Source organism: Pseudonaja textilis, chromosome 4, assembly GCF_049901715.1.
Source record: "Pseudonaja textilis isolate UNSWEBS1 chromosome 4, rPseTex1.2, whole genome shotgun sequence".
Taxonomy (NCBI): Eukaryota; Metazoa; Chordata; class Lepidosauria; order Squamata; family Elapidae; genus Pseudonaja; species Pseudonaja textilis.
The window spans coordinates 92,652,171-92,676,813 of NC_141993.1; the positions used below are offsets into that span (position 1 = coordinate 92,652,171).

The 24,643-nt window shown below is 46.8% G+C and overlaps 1 protein-coding gene across 6 annotated transcripts in view; it reads left to right on the plus strand.

Annotated features, from left to right (window-relative positions):
• Window positions 1-24,643, plus strand: part of IL1RAP (interleukin 1 receptor accessory protein) — a 119,924-nt gene that overhangs the window by 79,453 nt on the left and 15,828 nt on the right. For 3 of the 6 annotated variants that reach the window (XM_087933737.1, XM_087933736.1, XM_087933740.1), the window contains 7 exons: window positions 3,647-3,718; window positions 6,075-6,243; window positions 12,944-13,015; window positions 14,807-14,936; window positions 15,908-16,056; window positions 19,842-19,991; window positions 20,826-20,969. In XM_087933737.1, coding sequence (XP_087789863.1) covers window positions 3,647-3,718; window positions 6,075-6,243; window positions 12,944-13,015; window positions 14,807-14,936; window positions 15,908-16,056; window positions 19,842-19,991; window positions 20,826-20,969 — 886 coding nt within the window. The remainder of the gene's footprint in view (window positions 1-3,646; window positions 3,719-6,074; window positions 6,244-12,943; window positions 13,016-14,806; window positions 14,937-15,907; window positions 16,057-19,841; window positions 19,992-20,825; window positions 20,970-24,643) is intronic. The other 3 variants (XM_087933738.1, XM_087933741.1, XM_087933739.1) reach the window with 2 other exon arrangements.

Sequence of the window (24,643 nt, forward strand, 5' to 3'; positions counted from 1 at the left end):
CAGAAACTGCCTCTCCGTTAAACCTTATTACGTTCTTGGCAGGACTAGACTTCCTGTCTCAGGAAATCTCTGGAGTTTTTTCCCCTCCTTTGCTGGTACTTTGCTTGTGTGGAGGGACCATTCAAAGTTACGATGGCACTGAAAAACGTGACTTATGACCCTTTTTCACACTTACGACTGTTGCAGCATCCCCACAGTCACGAGAGGCCAGGCGAGGACATGCGTGCCTCGATGTGAGTGATGTTGAGTTGGCCACGCCGAGCCAGTCACATGACCACCAAGCCATGCCCACCAACTAAGCCACGCCCACAGAACCGGTTGTTAAAAAATTTGAATTGCACCACTGAGAAAGAGGAGGGGAAGGGAGAAAGAAAGAAAGAAAGAGAGAGAGGAGGGAGGAGGGAAGGGAGAAAGCAAGCAAGATGGAAGGAAGGAAGAAAAGAGGAAAGAAAGAAAGAAAGAAAGAAAGAAAGAAAGAAAGAAAGAAAGAAAGAAAGAAAGAAAGAAAAAGAGATGGAGGGAAAGGAGAAAGAAAGAAAGGGAGGAAAGAAAGAAAGAGGGAGGAAAGAAAGGGTGGGAAGGGAGAAGGAATGAATGAAAGAAAAGAAAGAAAGAGAAAGAGAAAGAAAGAAAGAAAATAAAGAAAGGGGAAGAAAGAAAGGAAAGAAAGAAAGAAAGAAAGAAAGATAAAGAAGGAGGGAGGGAGGGAAGAGAGAAAGAGGGAAGGGAAGGGAAAGTGAATGAGATATAGATGGAGGGGTGGATAGAGGAAGAGAAGGATGAAGAGAAAAAGGAGAGGAAGAAAGGACCACAAGCCCTGGCACCAGACGCAGTTTCAGAGGATGCTTTGAAACAGCACAGCAATCCAGGGCTGGAAGGGACCTCAGAGGTCATCAAGTCCAACTCCATGTCTCCAGCAGGAGACATCTGGGTTATTTTGGTGCCTCACCCAGTCACATGACCACCAAGCTACAGCCACAGAACCGGTTGTTAAAAAAAATTGAATCCCACCCCTGGGGTCAACCTATTCTCCAAAGCCCCAGCAAGTTTTAGACTAAATACAAAATATATATTCCATGTGATATCCCCCTTATAGAATCCCTAACCCTTATCTCTAAATTTTTCGGCTTTATTATTTCTTTTAATTTTAGCCAGCTTTCCCTTTTCTAAATTTCCCTGGTCTTCCTTCTTTTTTTCCTTCCAGTATTTCGCCCTTCTTCTCCCACCCCTTTCCTGTTCTCTTTTTTGAAGTTTCTCCTTGTAGAATTTCTTCTTCTTCTGTTTAATCCTGGGAGCGTTTTCTCTTTTATTTATTAACTCTGTCATCAGTGTCATAATTTTAGTTCCTTTAGTGTCTTTTGGCAGTATCTCTTGTTCTCCGTGTCTGTCTGCGTCACTTTCTTCTTCCTTTAACTCCGCTTCACTGAAATTTCTTTGTTCTTCTACCATCGCCATTATTTTCTTTGCCAGCATGTCCAATACTTCCCTTCTTTCTTTCAGCATTCCTCTTACAATTTGCAATTCCAACTTAGTCTTTGCTTATTTCTTCCATTTTTTTATAATCAGTTAAGTTATTGATATTCAAAGTCTTTTGTTGTAATCCTTGCCAAAAGTCTCCTTTTATCTTTCTTTCCTTTATGAATCTTTCTGTCTCTTTGTCAAAATCAACACCCAACAGTCCCAGGAAATTACATTTATATATCCTCTTATTTCTCCCCCTTTTTAAAAGTTTCTGGGGTTCTTCTTATTTTATTCGTCTTTTATCTCATAACAATTATAAGACCAGTAAATTTCCATAAAATTCTGTAGGAAAAAAAGTCTTTAACCATTAGGTGGCATTCTGTATCGCTTTCCACTTTTCAAAGTTCTTTTCTTTTTTTCTTTTTCATGATCCATGATTAACTTTCTTAAAAATAGTCAATTCCAGGCAAGCCCAGAATTTTGTTCAATGCCTAATTAATGCCATATTATACATAGTATTCAAAATTTAGTCTCTAATTTTGTTGTAGCTTTTTATACTCCCATTTTGTTCGCCTCCTCGTCTTTTCCTCTTATTTCCTGTTCGCTGATGTGATCCTCTTAAGCAAGGGCTCTTTTTTTCTACTTCTTGGGGTTGTTAAGAAGAAATCAAGTTCTTTTATCTGGTTACACCACTTCGCCGCTCCAGCGCACACTTTGGTCCCGGCAGCTTTCCGTCTTCGGGGCAGCCATTTTAGACTGCTGTTTATCCCTGTCTTCCAGGGGAGTAATACCTAACTAGGGAGGGGAGATGACCCAGCTGGCACTCCCCTTGACCCAGCTGGCAGTCTACCCCTCTTCCCCCACCCCTCCAAGGTGTGGGTCAGATGACTCTGGTCCCGTAGGGACCCTTCCAACAAGGTTAACCTGGATCAAAGCCGCGTACGATCGCGGTCTCTGATCCATCGTCGATGGAAGCGCCACTGGGAGTCGGGTTGGAGTCCTTTGAAGGTGTCCCATAATATCATGGATATGTAGGACCCCGAGTCCACTTCCATCCGGCAGGGCTTGCCCTCAAAGGACACTGTGGCCGTTACTTGGTTGGCCTCGTAGGCATCGGCGTGTCTCACCTGGTTTTGGGTGTAGCCAACAAAAGTGAAGGGTAATTCTTCTTCCCAGGCGTCATCTCTCCTTCTGAATTTCGCACCAGGGGCCTTCCGCCCCCGGCAGCCATCTTGCCTCCTGGGTGATGATGCCTTGTTGGTCGGTTGGATCGCTTGGCATTCCTCTGCGATGTGGCCTCTGCGCTCACATCTTCGGCAAATAGCGTCTTTACAACGGCGTGCCGAGCAGCGATGATGGCCTCCACAACCCCCGCAGCTCTTTATTTCTCGGTTTCCGATCTGGCTTACCGGACGTCACCTTGTGCACTTCCTCATCTTCGCCCTCGCTTGCTTCTGAGGCGGAGTCGTTGCGGTTAGGGTTTCGATCCATCTCGGTTGCATGGATCCTGCTCGTCCCTCTGATCCGTGCTGCCGAGTTGTCAGAGGACTCTGCGGTTTGTGCCTCATCGATGGCTTCTTTGAAGGAGACATCCTCCTGGACCAAGGATTTCTTTTGTAGCGCCAGGTCCCTCGTTCCCAGGGTGATTTGGTTTCGGATCATTCCTTCGGTGTCTGTGAAGCTGCAGTTTTTTGCTATCTTCCGCAAGTCGGCCACGAATAAGTTGATCCTCTCTCTCTCTCTCTCTCTCTCTCTCTCTCTCTCTCTGTCCTCTCTCTCTCTCTCTCTCTCTGGCTATGCATGTAAAAGTCTTGCCAGGTTGGAGGGAAAAGGGGCGTAATGTCGCTTGAGTGCCCGTTGAAGTTCATCCCAGGATACGCTCCGCAGGTCTTCCGCCATTAGGGCATCTGCCATTTCATAGATTTCCTTGTCACGGTAGGTTAGGAACGATGCGCTTTTTTGTGTGCATCGGAGGCTGCTCCGAGTCTGTTGACTTCCAGGCGTAGATCGGATTGGCCCACGTATGAGGACCATTTCTCCTTTGCCGGCTCATAGCGGATCGACATCGGGCGGTAGGCCAGGCTGGTTGAGCGTTGAGCCATGTTGGTCGGAGAGGTCGTGATCACTACGATGGCCGGTAAAATGGCGTCCGAAACCCACGAAGTGTCTTTTGTTCTCTCCGCAGCTCAGGACCCCATCCTCGTTGCCCGTGTTAAATGCGTCCGCGGGAATAAGAGGCAGGACGCGGCAGGAAAAGGTAAACTCTATTTACTGTCCAGTTAAGAAAAAGCTGCTCAGCTACGGCGGGTGCCCGCTTTTGTAGCCGGTGCTGTCCAAAGCATAAATCCCACTGAGGGGGATTTGTTATTCCCACCATATTTGGCAATCCTTAACAGAACCCTTTTCAACAAAACGAAATTGAATGTGGAGAAAAGCCACCTGGGCAGGAAGACCCAAAAGGGACAAGTACAGATTAGGAGAAACCTGGCTCGACAACATCCCTTAAACATGAGCCAGTGGCCACAAAACCGCTAATACAATCCAGGGCGGTAGAAACAGAGGCCTAGAATCAAGGTCACATGAAGACCACACCTGAAATACTGCAGTTTTGGTCACCACATTACGAAAAACAGGTTGAGATTTTGGAAAAAGTGCAGAGAAGAGCAACTAAAGGCCTGGAGACTAAAACTCATGAATGGTTGCAGGATTTCGGAGCGGCCAGTCGAGAGAAAAGAAGGACTGGAGGAGACCAGATAGCAGCATTCCGGTATTTAAGGGGCCGCCACAGTTTATTTTCTCTCTCTCTCTCTCTCTCACACACACACACACACACACCCTGGGGTTTGTACAATGAATGGATCTGTAACATCTGGGTCGGCATGTCCAGAAAACCCACCAAAGCTTTTAACCCACTGTATTCCCCCACCCCCACCCCCTTGTGTTTCTCAAAGTCAGCCATTTGAAAAGGGGTGAACTTCAACTCCCAGAATTCCCTAGACAGCCTGGTTTAAGATGCGAGGACATCAACGCCCAGAATTCCCGTACAAGAGAGGACTTGGCACCCAGCCCCGGGTCATCGTTGCGTGGTCTGATTGCTTTCGATGGGTCGAAGAGCAAAATAAGACAAGAAGACAAGACAAGAAGCAAAGGATAGAAACTAATCAAGGAGAGAAGCAACCTGGAATTAAGGAGAAACTTCCTAAAAGTGAGGACAATTAGCCAGTGGAACTGCTTGCCACCAGAAGTTGTGGATGCTCCATCACTGGAGGATTTTAAGAAGAGACTGGACAGCCATTTGTCCGGAATGGTACAGGGTCTCCTGCTTGAGCAGGAGGTTGGTCTAGAAGACCTCCAAGGTCCCCTCCAACTCAATTCTGATTTAATCTCCAAAGTGCCTTCCAACTTTTTTATTTTGTTATTCAACACACAAGGTGAACATTGGAGGAGATGTTGTGCAGGTGTCTCTCTTCCCCACTGTTCCTTTTCTCCTTAAAAATGTCGGAAAAGGCAGCGCAGGGAAGGAGCGGTTTGGCTCTGCTGAGCTGCCAGAAATATTCTCATTTCTTTATTTATATTTCAAACAGGGACCCCTTGACCTGCCGCACCACTGGGACCAGGGGTCACGTGGCTAAGCAAGGGGTTGTGGCTGATGAGACCGTTGTTAAGCGAGACAACCAGCTTGCTCAGCAATGGGAAATTTGGGGCTAAGTTGTCATAAACTGAGGACTCCCTGTCATCTGTTTTTTTACACGGTTGTGTCATTGCTCGGATCTGGAAGACCTGCCTAGTTTCACGCCTTCTTCTAGCCCAGGGGTCGCCATCCAGTGGGCCGGGGACCACTGCTGGTCCGTGAGAAAATGTTGGGGGTCCGCAGAGAAATGTCCCCCCCAAAGCAAATAATCCAGGCTGCACAGGAACACAAGGCTGCGCTGCCCACATGGACCGCGGGAGCAGAAGGCTTGCGTCGCCACTGCGAACAGCACAAGGGAGTGAGGGGAGGGGGAAGGTGGAGGGGGAACTTGCCCCACGCGCCCCACACACCTGGCCAGGCCACGCGGCTCCTTCTTTCCGCTTCTTCCTTCTTCTGCTTTTGGCTGCACGCAAGGAAAGCAGCCAAAGTCTCTCTTTCTCTCCCCCAAACTCCGCCAGAAATGAGTCTTTGGGGACCCTGCAAGGCCTCCTGCTCCAAGAGGCTGTGCCGGCAAAGACTCCTTTCTGGCAGAGTTTGGGGGAGAGAAAGAAAGACTTCTGCGGCTTCTGCTGCTTTCCTTGCACGAAGCCAAAAGTCTCTCCCTGAGAACAGAGCTGGAGACAATATCCTGCGATCCCGAATAAAGAAGGATCGATCGGTAGGAAAACGGAACGGGGGATTTTCCTGTAGACGTTTTGGGGGGTATTTTCCCAGGGTCTCTGGTCCACGGGATTTAAAAGGACGAGTTTGGTGGTCCCGGAGGTCCAAAAGGTTGGCGCCCCCTGACCGAACCTGCTTCACCTGGTTGTCTGAACTCCATCCCAGGAGATCCAGGGCGTGGCTTCGGTTTTTCTAGCCAGCCAGCCCTCTGCAAAGGTCCACCCTCCTGTGACACCAGTTTGCCTTCCTCTTCCCGTTGCAGGAGTGCCACCTGATGAAATATGAGTATCCCGATCGGATCCCCAATGGGCTCAACCTCACTTTTGCCATCGTCGAAACCGCGTACGAGGGCGAGTACACCTGCGTGGCGAGTTACCGGGAGAATGGGCGGGATTTCTCCCTGACACGGACGATGAGAGTCAAGGTCGTTGGTAAGGAGAGTTGTGGGCGGGGTTAGGTGAGTGGGTGTCTCCGCCCCTTTGCAGGTATGAGGACTTCAACTGTCGGAACTCTATAACGCATGACTTTCCTTTTTTGAAAATAATTTTTATTCAACCTATTTTCTTCTATACAACCTCATTTCCATTCATGACAACGCTTTCGTGAGGGGATGCATACTTTTACACTGGGAAGTCCGGCTATAACTTAAGACCACCGTGTGCCACAAAGGAACTTAAGCAGCGGCTTTGAAGAACCAAATCTAACTTTAATTGATCCATAAGGTTAGGGTAAGACCCACCCTCACATACACACAAGGTAGATATGAGAGGAAGGCTACAAAGCGTAGAGAGCAAGTAAGAGTCTTCGTATACCTTTAAGATCCTTACAAGTAGAGTAACTGCATTGTAAAAAACAATTACCACCCACCTGCCTTCCATCGAGGACCTGTGTACTGCACGAGTCAGAAAGAGGGCTGTGAAAATATCTACACACCCCTCACATCCCGGACATAAACTGTGTCAACTCCTTCCCTCAAAACGAGGCTATAGAGCCCTGCACACCAGAACAACTAGACACAAGGGGAGTTTTTTCCCCAATGCCGTCAAACAAATAATTCCCTCAACACTGTCCAACTATTTACAAAGTCTGCACTACTATTAGTGTCAATCTTTTCATCACTCCTTATCGCCCCTCCCCTCCAGCTTGTGACTGTATGTAACGTTGTCTCTTGCATCCTTACGATTTATATGGACTGTTTCCTAGTATGATTTGATGGCTTATTGTACCCTATTATTATCATTAAGTGTTGCACCTGATGATTCTTGACGAATTTATCTTTTCTTTTATGTACATTGAGAACATTTGCACCAAAGACAAACTTCTTGTGTGTCCAATCACACTTGGCCAATAAAAGTATTCTATTCTATTCTATTCTATTCTATTCTATTCTATTCTATTCTATTCTATTCTATTCTATTCTATTCCTTATTGTATTTTATTTCTTATTCTATTCCTTATTGTATTTTATTTCTTATTCTATTCTATTCTATTCTATTCTATTCTATTCTATTCTATTCTATTCATTTTCTATTCTATTCTGTTCTACTCTGCTCTATATTCTATTCTATTCTATTCTATTCTATTCTATTCTATTCTATTCTATTCTATAACTCTCTAGCTTAGATTTACATCTTTCCTGCAAAAGACAAATGTCTTTCTGGCAACAAGTGAAAGGTTAAGGAAATCTTGTTTACAAAAGCAAGATAAGAAATGCCTGTAGAGTGATAAATGCTTAACCGAAATGCTTCTACATATACAAGAAAACGAACGCCTATAGAGTAGCTCTCCACTTAAGGCTATAATATATTTTACTACATTTCTTTATTTATGATTGCTATTCCCTTCACTCAGACAGAAACATGTCGCAAGTTCAGAGCAGAGCAGAGCTCCAGTCTTCGACAAGCAAGCAAGCTAGTTTCTCTTTCACTTTAGTTCAGCAGGCAAGCAGAGGAGAGAAACAATTTCATCTTCAATAGACAGACTCCGAGCTCAACATCGCTGCAGAGTTGCAGCGCTTCATATAGAGCCACGCCTAGGCTAATTCTAGTTTCAATTTCCAAACAGTCCTCATTGGCTGACTTAGTTGCTATGCCTATTCGTTGGCTGACCTTGTGACCAAGCTCTGTTCCAGTTCATGGATATACTCTGACAGCTCTTCAGTGGGGAATGGAAGCAGAGGTGGGTCTTCAGCCGGTTCTGACCAGTTCTGGAGAACCGGTATCAGAAATTTTGAGTAGTTCAGAGAACCGGCAAATCCCACCTCTGACCGGAGATTTTATAGTATCCTTCCCCTGCCACGCCCACCAAGCCACACCCACAGGACAGGTAGTAAAAAAAGAAAATTAAATCCCACCACTGAATGGAAGGGTTTATATTCCTTGAAGACAGCTGGTCATTTGTATTCTTTTAGAGCAGGGGTCTTCCAACTTGACAGCTTTAAGATTGGTGGACTTCAACTCCCAGAATTCCTCCTCCTCCTCCAGTCATGTTAGCTCCAGGAATTCTGGGAGTTGAAGTGCACCAGTCTTAAACTTGCCAAGTGCGAAGACCCTTGTTTTATTTAGAGGGTCCTTGAGGCCACTTGGAGGTTTATCCATGTCTTCCTTTTAGAGATAACAATTTGGGATGGACACCCTTGGAATGGATTTCCAGAGGGGGGAAAAAATCGCAGACTACAGGAACCATTTGCACCACCCAGGTGACCCTGAGGCCTCCAAGTGGCCTCAAGGACCCTCTCAAAGGATGCAAATGACCAGCTGCCTGCAAGGAGTATCAATCCTTCCATTCCCCACCATCCAGTCAGAGCTGAAGAAGCTTCTGGGATGAGAAGCGAAACATCTTCAGAGAAAAAATACTGAAAGTCCAGTTTGCCTCTTGGAAGACAAAAAAATAAAAGCACTTTTGGGACCTGGATGAGTGAGAATCTCTACGGACCGTGGAGGATGTGTGTTGGGTGTCACAACTGGAGTTGAAGTCCATAAGTCTCAGTGTTGCTAAGTTTGGAGGCTCCTGGCTTGTCCTGGGAGTTGGAATTAAATTTCCCCTTCATGTGGGCAAAGCAGACAGGATGGTTAGATCCCTTAGCTTCGTTTTTTCCAGAAACACAATCCATTGTGAGTCGTCCCCCACCCGAAACGCACCTGGTGAAACCTCAGTGTCATTTCCTTCTACTTTCCAACCTTTTCGATTCGATCCTAAGCCTTTCTCGCCAGCCTCTCTGCCAGCTTCCCCAAAGCCGGTGACCTCCAGCAGCTCCTTCGCATCCGAAGCCTCCCAAGCTGGCAGGCAAAAAAAATAAAATAAAAATAAAATTATGCTGGCATCTGGGGAGCGGTGGGGGTGTGTGTGTCGTGGCAAGCTTTGCATCCTTCAGGGGGCTGGTTGCTAAGCTGCCCTGCAGAAATAGTTAGCACTTGAAAAAGCTCAGCCCGGATATGCCAATCCAGCCCCCTTACGTAGGAATGCTTGCAAAATGAGGGTGGTGGTGGTGTTTTTTTTAAAAAAAATATTATTTTTAAAACCGCATGAATTACAGGGGCGTCTTGTCTGAGACATTTTGCACACGCGTTCCCAGACTTCATCTACTTTTTTCCCTTCTCATCTCTTTGGTAACGGTTGGCCTCGCTCTTCCCCCCCCCCACAGTCCATCCACTCCTTTCTCTGCCCGTTGGGTCCCAATTGGCCGATAAGAGAGCGGGCAGAGAAGCCCCCCCCAACCTTAGGAAATCAGACGTCTGGCGTTCCGCCGAGGTGCTGGGGACCCCGCTTTGATTTTGCTACACGCAGGTTCCCCGTAGCAGCAAAGATGTACCATCTGGAGCAACCTCGGAGTTTCGGGCAGTTCTTATCCTCTTTGTTGACTTGTGTTGTGGAGAATAGCATAGGAATAGGAATAGGAATAAGAATAAGAATAAGAATAAGAATAGAATAGAATAGAATAGAATAGAATAGAATAGAATAGAATAGGAATAGAATAGGAATAGGAATAGGAATAAGAATAGAATAGAATAGAATAGAATAGAATAGAATAGAATAGAATAGAATAGAATAGAATAGGAATTAGAATAGAATAGAATAGAATAGAATAGAATAGAATAGAATAGAATAGAATAGAATAGAATAGAATACTGGGATGTAGAAGAGAAGAGAAGAGAAGAGATGAGATGAGATGAGATATTGGAATGAAGAGTAGAGTAGAGTAGCATAGCATAGAATAGAATAGAATAGAATAGAATAGAATAGAATAGAACAGAACAGAACAGAACAGAATAGAATAGAATAGAATAGAAAGGAATAGAAAGGAATAGAAAGGAATAGGAATTAGAATAGAATAGAATAAATAGAATAGAATAGAATACTGGGATGTAGAAGAGAAGAGAAGAGATGAGATATTGGAATGAAGAGTAGAGTGGAGTAGAGTAGCATAGAATAGAATAGAATAGAATAGAATAGAATAGAATAGAATAGAATAGAATAGAATAGAATAGAATAGAATGAAAAGAAAATAGAATAGAATAGAATAGAATAGAATAGAATAGAAAATAGAATAGCAAATAGAATAGAATTCTTTTTATTGGCCAAGTGTGATTGGACACACAAGGAATTTGTCTTTGGTGCAAATGCTCTCAGTGTACCTAAAAGGAAAGAGACATCCGTCAGGAGTCAAGAATCATCAGGTCCAACACTTAATGATAATAGTCATAGGCTACGATAAGCAATCAAATCATAGTGGGAAACAGTCCATATAAATCATTAGGATACAAGCGACAAAGTGACAGTCATTCGGTCACAAGTGGGAGGGGATAAGTGAAAGGAAGGAAGGTTACTACGGTTGCGTAGAAGGTTATTGGTGCTGAGAAGGTGCCAAGGAAGGAGGATGTGGCTGGACATGGTCCTTCCAGAGGTGAATCAGTTGAGGTGTAAGGTTTCTTACCTGTGACTACAATGCCTAAAGTTCCGTCTGAAGGTATGGATGCCTCCAAAATATAGTGAACGGAGATACGAGAAGATATATATCCCATCTTTGAACCCATCCAGTATCCAGATGTGGGTTCAACCACTGCAGCGTTTCTCAGGATTGGCTGCTTGAAGGTGGGTGGGCTTCCATTCCCACGATTCCCCAACTGGCCATGTCTGGGTTTTTTTTTAATTTCCCCTCCTATCCTCTAGAGCAGTGGTCACCAACCAGTGGGCCGGGGACCACTGCTGGTCCGTGAGAAAATTTTGGTGGTCCACAGAGAAATATCCCCCCACACAATCCAGGCTGTGCAGGAACACAAGGTTGCACCGCCCACATGGCCTTGGGAACACAAGGCTTGCATTGCTTGCATTGAGGACAACAGGAGGGAGTGAGGGGAGGGGGGAAAGGATGGAGGAGGGGAATTTGCCCCACGGACCTGGCCTGGCCCCCGGGCTGCTTCTTTCCACTTCTTTCTTCTTCTGCTTCTGACTGCACGCAAGGAAAGCAGCCAAAGTCTTTCTTTCTCTCCCCCAAACTCCGCCAGAAATGAGTCTTGGGGACCCTGCAAGGCCTCCTGCTCGAAGAGGCTGCAAGGACTCCTTTCTGGTGGAGTTTTGGGGGAGAGAAAGAAAGATTTTTGCGGCTTCTGCTGCTTTCCTTGCACAAAGCCAAAAGTCTCTCTCTCTCTCTCTCTCTCCCGCTGAGAACGGAGCTGGAGACCCCAAATACAGAACGATCGATCGGTAGGAAAACGGGGTGGGGGATTTTCCTGCAGACTTTTTTGGGGGGGATTTTCCCAGGGTCTCAGGTCCGCGGGATTTAAAATGACGAGTTTGAGGGGTCCCTGAGGTCCAAAAGTTTGGTGACCTCTGCTCTAGAACAGAGAGATGCAGAGGAAGGGATAATAAGAGAGTAAGCAGGCCACAATGGGGATAACACCAAAAGGGAATGCATTTGTAGCCAGAGAATTCTGGCTGATGAAGTTCACACATTTTTATTTACTTATTGTTTATTTTATTTGCTTGTCAAACACGTACAAGAGAACAAGTGTAGGTCTGAACGTAAACCCAAACAAGGGAAATAAATACAGGTAAATGGGGAGGCACGCTGGTGGGCTTATATACGCCCCCCTTTAAGGACCTCTTAGGAATGGGGCAAGGGCCACGGTAGACAGTTTGAGGTTGAGGGGTTGAGGCTGGAGCAATTGAGTTGGGAAGAGCATTCCAGGCCTTGACCACTCTGTTGCCGAAGTGGACTCTCACATGGTGGGCAAGAGATTCTGGCCTTTGACCCACCTTCCAGCCACTAAGCATGAGAGACACACACTGTCCTAAAGATGAAAATATAGAAGGAAATCGGGGAGGTGGGGAGTTCAAAGCCCTTCCGGACAGATGTTGAGGATGAGTGACAGCGCAGTCCAGGGAAGAGAGAGAAAGGGTTGGAGGTATGGAAGAGAAGAAATAGCGAAGAAGAGAAGGATGGTAGCGGAGAAGAAAGAATGCAAAGCACCTGACTAGGAAAAACCACCCCATAGAGTGGAGAGATTGCAGAGGAAGGGATTACAAGAGAATAAGCAAGCCACAAATGAGTATACATGTCAAAAGGGAACGCATGAGTGCCAGGGTGTCTGGATTCTGGCACTTCACCCCCATTTAAATCATGAGTCTCGAGCCAAACTTCAAAAACTTCCAAAGGATTTATTAGGAGTAAACATGCTGGCACTTGCATGGCTGCAGCCGACTCTGAGACACACAATTCCTTGTCACCCTTGACCCTGGTTTTCCCCCCACTACCCTCTGGGTGTATCCTAATTCATATATTCTCCAATGGGACACCTCCATAGCCCAGAGTCATCGATCATGCTCTCCAGTTAGAATTTTGCACGGCAGAAACTTCGGTCACCTCGTTACTATCTTTGAAAAAGCTATTTATGGAACGCAGTTTCTGTTTCCAAGCTGCCGCACTGCTCTTTCAAACCCCTCTCTCCCCCCTCCCTTTCTCTTGGCCACTCTAAAAAGACCAGAGAAATATTTTATGAGTTGACACAGGGAATTCTGGGAGGGGAAGCCTGCCCATCTTCAGGGAGGAAAGCAGGCCATGGATTCTACAGAAAGAAATGAATTCCACATGCCTCTTTGCTGACTTCTTTTTTTTTTAAACTTGGTTTGTAGAATCACCCGAAAAATCAACGCCTCCTGTGATCATTTCCCCAACAAAGTGGATCACCTATGAACTCAAGCCAGGTAATGGTCCCGTTGTGACCACTTGTTCATCAGATCCCAATTCAATTCCATTTCAGTTCAGAATTGAGCTGGAAGGGACCCTGGGGGTCTTCTAGTCTGACTCTCTGCTCAAGAAGGAGATCCTATACCATTTCCTTGCTCTCCGGGTCAGCCTCTGCCTTATAAAGCTGGATTGCAAGGCCGTGTGTGTGTGTTCTGTCCTCACTACACGTTCGACACGCAGCTAAGCTCACCTACCCTCCAATAAAGCACTGGATGCTTTATTGAAAGGACAGGATATGGTGAAACTGGGGGAAAACAGGGATACATACAGTGAGAACCAAATACAAAATAGACAGCATTCACTTACTGTTGAATATAACAATTAATAAATTGCAAGCAATTGAAATCTCACCAGCCATGCTCTGTGTGTCTGGGATGTGGCTTTGTCCTTGGATAACCATGTGCCACAGATTAAGATGGATTCTTTGTTGTGCGTCTGCTTTCTCCAAATGCTAAAGGAAATGGAGTCTGGCTTCCCAGCATGCACTTGTTTTGAGAGGGTGGGCTGATGGGTAAAGGGGTGGGTCAGCTTCAAACAATATATTTGGTGTTTGTCTCTCCGGCCACTAGCTGGGGCGAGAGAGCAACAACAGTATATAAAAGTTATATGCTGAGGCATGATAGGGTGGTCTTTCCTCTGTGTCAAGTTTCCAAGCGATGAAATCTATTTAAAAATAAAAAAGCCAAGTCCATCTTTCAAAACATTTTATTTAGGGAAGCATCAAATTGGCAAAGTCGTCGTAATTCCAGATCTAACACAACCCGGAATCACCCCACAATATTAGAAGTTAGAAATAACCCCCCAAAAGTCACAATATCTAATAGAAGTAATTCAACGTTGCCTGATGTCAAAAATCTCCACGTCAGGGGGCCTTAACGTGGTAGCTCGTGTTCCCATGGGAAGGAGGGCCTTCCAGCCTAAACAACTCTCTCTATCTTCACTCCTTGGGCAAGCCCAAAACCCTTCCCACATAACCACCAAAGGGAAAGTAAGAAAAACAATATATACTAAGCCTGACTGACATTGCTACGCGTATGTCAATTTCTGGCTTGACAGTCTGCCCTCCCTCGTTTGAACAAAAAAAAACTCCCGCCATGACATAGAAGACACAGAGATTGAAATTAAGTTAAACGCCATCATACCATGCGCACTTTAACCTCCTCTGACACAGACTTCCCCTTGGGCTCGTGTGGATATTTTTCATGGAATTTTCCCACCCATCTATCAGCGTGAACTTTCCAGCCGTTTGCCCAAGTCGCTTGTGAAATTGCATAGCTTTTCCAATAAATGAAATATTGTAACTTCCCCCTGAAAATCCTAGAATCCCAAATTTTCTTAACTTCATAATGTTCCCGCAATGAACCAAGGCTTCAGGGCTACATGTTCTGCTGGCCTCAGTGAAGAATCAACAAATGTCATTAACTGTGAAACACCGGATGTACTTTTCCCACATTTTAAACTGTAGCTTCGCTTGCCATTGGGTCGTCTCCTTCGCTGTCTGCATCTTGCATGATGGGTCCTCCTGCTGCCAAGAGTCCCTTCCCTGAAATTGACATACGCGTAGCAATGTCAGTTAGGCTTAGTATATATTGTTTTTCTTACTTTCCCTTTGGTGGTTATGTGGGAAGGGTTTGGGGCTTGCCCAAGGAGTGGAGATAGAGAGAGTTGTTTAGGCTGGAAGGCCCTCCTTCCCGTGGGAACAGGAGCTACCACGTTAAGGCGAACCTTCCTGTTCTTCCTCGTGCCAGGTGAACAACTTTTTCTCCATTGTGAGGTCACTTTCACGTTCCTGAAGGACTCTCCGCAGGAGGTCTGGTGGGCCATTGATGGAAGACACTCAGATGACATCACCGACTTCAAGTTCAATGTGTCCACCACGTAAGTGACCGGGGCTGTCCGCTTGACTCCAAGGGGAAAGTCACGGCTTTCTCTAGGTTGACAGTGGGTGGGGGGAGATGGGTGAGTCTTTGGGCCCAAAGTCACCCACCTGGCTTCCGTGCCTAAGGTGGGACCAGAACTCGCAGCCTCCTGGTGATTGGCCCAAAATCACCCAGCTGGCTTTCATGCTAGACTCAGCTAGCTGTCAGGATTCAGGCAATACTTCCCAATTAAATCATGAATTTTGAGCCAAACTTCCAAAACTTCAAAAGGATTTATTGTGACTTAACATGTCCAGCATTGCCTGGGTGTAGCCAACTCTGAGACATGGTAATTCGTTGTCACCCTTGACCCTGGTTTTCCCCCCCACCCCCTGGGTGAATCCTCATTCATATCCTCCAACGGGACACCTCCATAGCCCAGAGTCATCAGTCATGATCTCCAGTTAGAATTTTGCGCAGCAAAAACTTCGGTTACTTAGAGACCATCTTTGAAAACTATTTATGGAATGCACTTTCGGTTTGCAAGCTGCCGCGCTGCTCCCCTCTCCCTTTCTGTGGGCAACTCTAAACAGACGAGAGAAATATTTTAGGAGTTGACATTAGGTGGGTCTAGAACTCACAGTGCCCTGGCGATTGGCCCGAAGTCTTCTGATGCTTTGGAGAATAACTTGACCCCGTCTTCTTTGTGGAAGACCTTTAAATACTGCAATACTGTCAGTACTTCACTCTGAGAAGCACAGAGCTGAAGACACAAGCCTGAAGATGATGAATGAGACTTCATCGAAATGTTGCCTAGATACTTCCAATCTTACGCGGAGAAAACCCGAATAAAAAGATCGATCGAATCGATCGATCATCTATTACATCAACATACATATACATATACATATACGTATACATATACATATATATGTCTAAGGGCTATTGCTATTCTGTTTCCGTCTCTTTTCTCTCCCGGACCTTCTCTAGGGAGACCCCCTTATCGATCGGAGGGACCAAGATCGAAAAGACGCTGATCGCGCCCCGTGTAACGGAGAAGGACTTGAAACGCAATTTCACCTGCTTCGCCCAGAACAACCGAGGCATCGTGCACGCCCAGGCGGTCGTGAGGATGAAACGTAAGGAAGCCCACCCCACCCCCCACCCCACCCAAGCAGCGCCACACACACACACACACACACACACACACAGAGTTTTTCTGGGAATCTTTCAGCTCTGCTCCGCGCAGGGAAGGAGAAGCTGGAGGATTTTGCTTTCTCCATTTTGGTGGGGACCACAAACGTCCCCAAAGCGCCCTCTGGTTTTCTCCAGCCTCCTCAGAAGAGAAAAAGGGGAGGGAAATCCACGTTCAGACCTAAGGGAAACCGGGGTTTGTCCAGTGGTTTCATAGAACTGGAAGGGAGCTCGGAGATCTTCTAGTCCAACCACTGTTCTGACCCAGGCTTCCCAAATTCATGAAGCAGACTTCTTGTCCCCCACAAAACTCCTTTGTCTAAGGCTAATGTGAATTCCTATCCTTCCTATCCAGCAAAGTCCCGGCCAAAAGTCTTTCAAGGGTGATTTACGATCACAGACCTTGATCAGGCTGGGAGAGTTGCCAGGCGGATAGCTTCCAAACACCACGTTGTAGCAGCAATTTACTTGGCAAGAAGTCAGGAACAGATCTTCACCCCTCATGAATTGAACTAATTGCCTCCTGCAAAGCCCACTCCCCTTTCACTCCTCTTTTATTCCCTAAGGGAGGGGCCATTCACCATCCACCTGTGCCCTTACTCCTGAGTCGATCCTTGTTCCTTAACTGTTCCCTTCATCTGGCAGCTCTGTGCATGCGCACACTGGGAACAGGCTCCAGCTGCTCTTCTTCCCCACTGATCTCCGACTCCGAGGCAGCTGATCACTGTTGGACGCCCGGCTCCATCTCTGCCTCTGACACAGAGCCCTTGTCCGAGCCTTCCCCAGACTCCAGTCTGTCCGAGTTGACCCACAACAACCGGTGAGAGTGCAAACCTGACCCTTTGAGCACTGATGATGTTACCTAGTTGGGCAACAAATATCTATCAACATTAGAGAACACCACAGTCCTCCTCCCTGCAAAACCCGCTCCCTTTCGCTCCTATTTATTCCCTTTAGAAGGAGCCATTCACTGTCCACCTGAGTCTCTACTCCCGAGTGACCCTTGTTCCTTAGCTGTTCCCTTCTCCTGGCAGCTCTGCACATGCGCACACTGGGAACAGGCTCCAGCTGCTCTTCTTCCCCACTGATCTCCGACTCTGAAGGCAGCTGATAACTGTCGGGCGGCCCTGGCTACATCTCTGCTTCCGACGCAGAGCCCTCATCCGAGCCTTCCCTCGACTCCAGGACTGGCCCAGGTTCCTCTCCAACCTCCTCACTGTCCAATTCTGCCACCCGGTCCGCTGACCACTGGCAGGCCACAAGACCCCTTCTCAAAGCAGGCTTCTTATACCGTCCAAGTCCAAGGGTGGTCCGGTTTATTTTTGAAAGCCTCCAGTGATTTTCCAAAATCGACCGGCCAGTCCCTGGGCTGCCCAAGAGCCCTGCTTGGTGGGCTACCTTTCCCAGAGAGAGGAGGTGCCCCAGGAAGCCAGTTCAGAGCACAGCCCCCTCCCCTATTTGTCTCTGACTCGTCTTCGCTGAATGCCTCTCGATCAGGGGTCTCAAACTCAATTTCCCTGGGGGCCACTGGAGGCAGACACTGGGTGAGGCTGGGCCGCATTCATAGAAGTTTTTAGCCAGCTAGCGACGCATGGAGAACGTCTCGACGCGTGACGTCATTTCCGCTTCTACTTGTCACAACAGCACGGCGGATGACGAACAGCCCGGTGGCAGTTGCCTTTCTCTGCGTTTGATCGTGGTAGAAAGCACCGGAAATGGCGACCGCAAAAAAAGGTGAACGCTACCGGACTGTTCGTCATCCGTCACACTGTTGTGACAAGCGTAGTGGGTGCATAAAGTCGGTGTAGCTTAGCCTAGCATCGAATGTCAGCCACGATGAGGAACGGCGGGCGGGACTTCCTTCAGAGGTCCATTCCCCCTGCGGGCCGCACTGATATTATACTTTCATATCACGGTGGGGGCTGCAGGGTATCGTCCTGCGGGCCGCAATTGGTCCGCGGGCCGCGAGAATGAGACCTCTGCTCTAGATCTGTTGTATGTTGGCTATGAATTATGTGACCCAAAGCCAACATACCTGGCTAGTGCCAGTTAGGGAATCTTTTTCCCGCGTCAGATTTTATTTTATTTATTTTATTTTTTTTTGCATATGTCCGTCAAGAGACCCAGGGCCACATTTGCAAAAAGGACACTTGGAAGAACGGAGGGCGGCGGAGGAAATGAGGTTTTTAAAGGGTTTGTGCGCTGCTCAGGGAAGTCCGCAAACTTAAAGGAATCAATTGCGTGCCAGGTTTTTGTTGGCTTGTCGTACAAATCGGACGTCTCCACACGAGCCGTGCCCTTACCTGGCACCCAAAAGGGGCTGCTTGGGGACCCCTGGGAGGGGGGGCGGGGCAGGTTGGGCAGGGCCAACCCGTCGTGAGAACTACCGGTTCGCTGAACGAGGTGTAAAATGAGCAACCGGTTTGGCTGAACCAGTGCGACCCGGCTAAAGCCCACCCCTGCTTGTCGATTTCAAGTGACTCCGACAAGGCGCTCTTCCCCAGGCGCGTGTGTGTATTTGAAGGGGGAAAATGTATAAATAAAATAAAAGATGGCTTGATTTAAAAAAAAAAGTAGAAGAATAAAAGAACAGGAATAAGGGACCGTCTGGATGCCGGTCCAGTTTTTCTCGCATCCTTCTGAAGTTAATTTGGTTTTATTCCTTCTCCTTACGGGCCTCAGAGCAGGAAAGGAGGAGGAGGAGGGTCGGTTTGGATTCAGAAGGTGGAGAAGATCTTTCAGGGGTTCAAGGTGATGAGGAGATCTGAACCCTCCAAGGGGTTGAGGGGCTCCTGGCTTTGGAAGCGGCTCCAGGAACGGATCCCAAGGGATGGGAGCCAGGAGGGTCTTGGGCTGGGCTTAAGCAGAAGTTTAGGTGTCCTCTCCTCCTCCTCCCATCCCATAATAACATTCATGCGCTCTTTGCGGGCAGGTCCTTCCTCCAGGGAAACTTTTTCTTGTTTGAAAAGTCAGGTATAGCTGGGGGGCTTCTGATCTTCCAGAAACAGCCGTTTTCGGTGTGTTGTGAAAATAATAAACTTTTCCTTTCTTCTTCTTCTTCTTCTTCTTCTTCTTCTTCTTCTTCTTCTTCTTCTTCTTCTTCTTCTTCTTCTTCTTCTTCTTCTTCTTCTTCTTCTTCTTCTTCTTCTTCTTCTTCTTCTTCTTCTTCTTCTTCTTCTTCTTCTTCTCCTTCTCCTTCCTCCTCCTCCTCCCTTGTCCTCTTTCCATACATTCTCCTGCCCCCTTTCTTCCCCTCATTCTCCTCTATACCTCCTCCTCTCCACCTCCTCCTGTTCTCCTCCTCGTACTTGCTCCCCTCCTTCTCCTCTTTCATACCTTCTCCTCCTCCTCCTCCCTCCCTTCCTCCTCCTCTTCTATACCTTCTCTTCCTCCCTTTCCTCCCCTCCTCCTCCTCCTCCTGCTTCTCCATATCTCTTCGTACTCTCCTTCCTCCTCCCTTTTTTCTCCTTTTCCTCCTCCTCCTCCCTCCCTTCCTCCTCCTCTTCTATACCTTCTCTTCCTCCCTTTCCTCCCCTTCTCCTCCTCCTCCTCCTGCTCCTCCATATCTCTTCCTCCTCTCCTTCCTTCTCTCCTCCGCCTCCTTCCCTTTCTTCTCCTTTTCCTCCTCCCTTCTCCTCTTCTATACGTTCCCTTCCTCCCCCTCCCTTTCCTCCTCTCCTTCCTCCTCCCTTTCTCCTCCTCCTCCTCCTCCTCCCCCCTCCCCCTTCAGCCCCAGTTTTGAGATACACTGTGGAGCTCGCCTGTGGTCTGGGGGCCACTGTGATGCTGGTGGTCCTCCTGACGGTCATTTACCACTTCTACTGGCTGGAAATGGTCCTCTTCTACCGTGCTCACTTTGGGACCGACGAAACCGTCCTCGGTAAGGGAGCCCTGGCCGCCGTCTGCTTTGCCCGTGACCTTCGTCTTCCTCCCCACGTGGGCCTGGTGCTTGGCCCACCGCCGTGCCTCCCTTGTCTCTCCCAGCCAGAGTAATACTCCCCCCTCCTCCTGTTTTCCCTGCGACACCCCTGTGAGGTGGGCTGGGCTGAGAGAGAGAGAGATTGGCCCAGGGTCCTCCAGCTGCCTTTCAGGCCTAAGGCAGGACTTGAACTCACGCTCATTGGCAGGGAAGAACCTGGAAGGTTTTAAAGAAGAGATTAGACAGCCATGGGTCTGAGGTGGTGTAGGGCCCTCCTGCTTGAGCGAAGGGTTGGACTAGAGGACCTCCGAGGCCCCTTCCATTATTCTATATTCTGAGAAACGGGTCAGACTAGACGACCTCTGAGGTCCCTTCCAACCCTGTTATTCTATATTCTGAGCAATGGGTCGGGCTGGATGACCTCCGAGGTCCCTTCCAACTCTGGTCTTCCATATTCTGAGCAGCGGGTTGGACTAGAGGACCTCCGATGTACCTTCCATTATTCTATATTCTCAGAAATGGGTCAGACTAGACGACCTCTGAGGTCCCTTCCAACCCTGTTATTCTATATTCTGAGCAACGGGTCAGGCTAGACGACCTCCAAGGTCCCTTCCATATTCTGAACAGCGGGCTGGACTGGAGGACCTCTGAGGCCCCTTCCATCTCTGCCCCTGGGACGTTCTGCTTTTGCTACCCAGGGATGCAGACTTCATCCGCGGCCCAGTTCACGAAGACCCCCAACCCCACCCCCCCCAGAGCCCCTCACTCCTTTCTGCTTCTCCCCCTTCTCTCCAGATGGGAAGGAATACGACATTTACGTCTCCTACGCCCGGAACACGGAAGAAGAGGACTTTGTGCTGTTGACCCTTCGGGGCGTCTTGGAGAACGAATACGGCTACAAGCTGTGCATTTTCGACCGAGACAGTCTGCCCGGGGGGAGTGAGTATCCCCCAAACCCCCCCCCAAATTCCCCACCCCACACCCTGCTGGGCTGCCTTCCTCTTCCTCTCTGACTCCTCCCTCACCCACCCCACCCCACATCCCATGTGCATGCACAGCTGTGGCCGATGGGGCCAGGAAGAAGCCCAAGGCCAACGCCTTGCAGGAAGGGAAGTGTTGGCTCTGCAAAGGAATTCGGTCAATTCTCTCGCCCCCCCTTTTTTTCTTTTTGAGATGGCAGCTGCGACTGTCTCCCCAAACAGAGGGGCTTTTCATCCCTGGAGCCTCCTTCCTCCCCCTCCTGGCGAGAGAGCTTGAGGACACGGGGAGGTTTTGCGAAGACGGCTCAGGCCAAAAAGGGGAAAAACAGGGTGGGAGATTGAGTGCAAACTGTGGGTCTGCTTTTTGGGGTGTGTGTGGGGGGAGTAAGGAGACCTAAACCCTAAAAAAGGCCCGGCAGTTTTGGAAAGGAAGAAAACAAAACAAAACAGGAAATTGGACCTGTTCCCTAAGGGAAGCTGAGTTGATGTTTTTATTCTGCATCACGGCCAATTCGTCTAATTTATTCCGGGTCGGCCACAGATGCCCAAAGTTGCCCACGTTTGCCTTGAGGTAGCGTTATTCGACCACAGGGACTTTAAGAGGGGGGGGGACTTCTTCCACTCCCACGATTCCCCAGTCAGCCTTGCCTGTATTTCCCCTCCCGCCGCAATCCTACTACCTAGAGGGGAGAGATTGCGGAGGAAGGGATGAAAAGGGAATATACACCATGGAGAGATTGCGGAGGAAGGGATGAAAAGAGAGTATACACAGTGGAGAGATTGCGGAGGAAGGGATTAAAAGAGAGTATACACGTTGGAGAGATTGCGGAGGAAGGGATTAAAAGAGAGTATATACAGTGGAGAGATTGCAGAGGAAGGGATTAAAAGAGAGTATACACATTGGAGAGATTGCGGAGGAAGGGATTAATAGAGAATATACACAGTGGAGAGATTGCAGAGGAAGGGATTAAAAGAGAATATACACAGTGGAGAGATTGCAGAGGAAGGGATTAAAAGAGAGTATATACAGTGGAGAGATTGCAGAGGAAGGGATTAAAAGAGAGTATACACATTGGAGAGATTGCGGAGGAAGGGATTAAAAGAGAGTATACACATTGGAGAGATTGCGGAGGAAGGGATTAAAAGAGAATATACACAATGGAGAGATTGCGGAGGAAGGGATTAATAGAGAATATACACAGTGGAGAGATTGCAAAGGAAGGGATTAAAAGAGAGTATACACAATGGAGAGATTGCGGAGGAAGGGATTAAAAGGGAATATACACAATGGAGAGATTGTGGAGGAAGGGATTAAAAGAGAGTATATACAGTGGAGATTGCAGAGGAAGGGATTAAAAGAGAGTATACAGTGGAGAGATTGCGGAGGAAGGGATTAAAAGAGAATATACACAATGGAGATTGCGGAGGAAGATTATAAATATATGTAATTTTATAAATATATGTAATTATAAAACCTCATTCCATTCCAATTCAGTTCTATCATTAATAATCATTAAAATCTTACCATCTTCAACACTTCTTTTCAATTAAATGTCATACTTCCTTAAAAACACATATAATCTCCATAATTAATTTTTCCCTTATTTCTCTTCACATGTGTTTTATAAATCATTAAATATTCATTTTGTTACATTTATTTATTGACAAGCATTCCACTGAATTACAATAGCTATTTTATCAGACATTTTAATCATACATTGATTCATATTTTCTAAAATTATTTCTGTTTCTAATATATCTTATGTACCTTTGCAGAGTCCCTTTTTCCATTAAATTTTCACCCATTATCTCTAAATAGGCCCTGTTTCTCTATATTTTGTTTCTGTCCTTTATAACTTCTTTTCCTTTCTTTCTTCCCTCTCATCTTCTCCCTCCCCTTTTTACCCCCTTGTCTCTCTACTTCTGATTCTCTCTTCTGCATTTCCCTCTTCTGTTGCTTTCTGATTTTATACTTACTTTTCACTCTATTTTTTTTTTTTTTTTTGAGTTGTTTTCCCCAATCGTAAACTTTCCATTCTCTTTCCCCCCTTTCCTTTTTTTTCCCCACCTAAGATTACTTGTTCATTAAAGATGGCTTCTTCTTTGTCGCAATCTTCTTGTTCTGCAGGCATTTCTTGTCCTTTCTCATAATTCCAAATCTCCATTTCTAAAAATTGAAATACGAAGCCAAAACTACCTCTCACTCCTTGTGCATCTTCTTTGTACTTTTTAAGTTCCATTTTCAGTTCTTCTAAAAGTGGAGCCATTTTAAACAGTTTTAAACAACCACCCGATTGATTTTAGTCATTCAAATACAATAACCAAAAATCCAGAAATCATCAAGTAATCCAAATAGTCCCAAGTTATTTCTTCTTATTTCTTTTTCCACTTTTCTCTTCCTGGGGTTTTTGTTGCGATATTTCAGTTAGAATGTATCATTTGGAAGTCTTGTTGAGATTTTGCTGTAAGTTCTTTTTAATTCCAGGCAGTCTCCTCCCTTCCAGATCCTGCCCTTTTATTCTTTTTCTCTCCCGTTTTCCAAAGCTTTTAATTATCCAGAAATCTTTATTAATCCCTTTGACTTTTTATTTTCAGCATTAAATGCCTATTAATGTCAAAGTGGATTTTTTTTCCAATTTCTTGCTTAAGTCCCTTAGCTGTCAGTATAGGAAGATGAGAAAAAAAAAACCCAAATCCTTTCCCTTTTCTCTCTCCTTCACAGCTTAAAAATCTTCTTAGGGAACAATGTTATTGTTTTTTTTTTAATAGTTTCAATTCCAGGGTACCTTATTTGTTCCTTTTGCTGTTTGACCCAGTCACCCAAAACTTTCTCTTCTTATCTTCCTCCTGCACATTCTTTTCCGGTCGTGTTCTTCTTTATGGTGGCCATTTCTGACCACCGCTACAACCACCTTCGGGAAAGGGAGTAATGGCCAGCTGAGGAGATGCGGCTCTCCTCAACCCTGCAGGCAGTCTCCCCGCTCTTCACCACCTCTGCGGGGTGGCTTAGTCCCAAAACCAGCTGCCTCGGGGTGCTCCAGCGGTGAGCACGGATCGAAGCCTCGCAGAGACGAGGTTGCGGTCTGTCGCCGAAGAAGCTCAAACCGGAAGTAGCCTGCCCCGACATGACTCCTATCCAGATGTGCTGGATGCTAACCCTGAAACGATCCAGTCCAACTGGCTATTCTCCTGGCAATATTGTAACATTTCTGCTGATATGCATTATATTTTAGCACGTTATGCAGGGTTGACCACTGTTAAGTGAGTCCATATAGAAGTGTCAGGATTCCGGCAATTGCCCTAATCGAATCATGAGCCTCGAGCCCAACTTCAAAAGAAACCAAGAGATTTATTAAGAGCAACATGCCAGCATTAACCTAAATGAAGCCATGTAGGTTAACGGCACATGTAATTCACAGTCTCCTGTGACCCCGTTTCCCCCCCGCACTCCCCCCCTGGGTGTGTCATAGATCAGATTCTCCAATGAAGCACCTTCACGGGCTGGGTATCATCCATCACGTTCTCCAACGAAGGGTTTTCGAGGTCAGAAGATCCGGTAGCCTAGGCTACAATCTTTGTAAGAAGTATTGGAATGGACTTCTGGTTTTAAACTTGCTGTATTGCTCCTTCAGA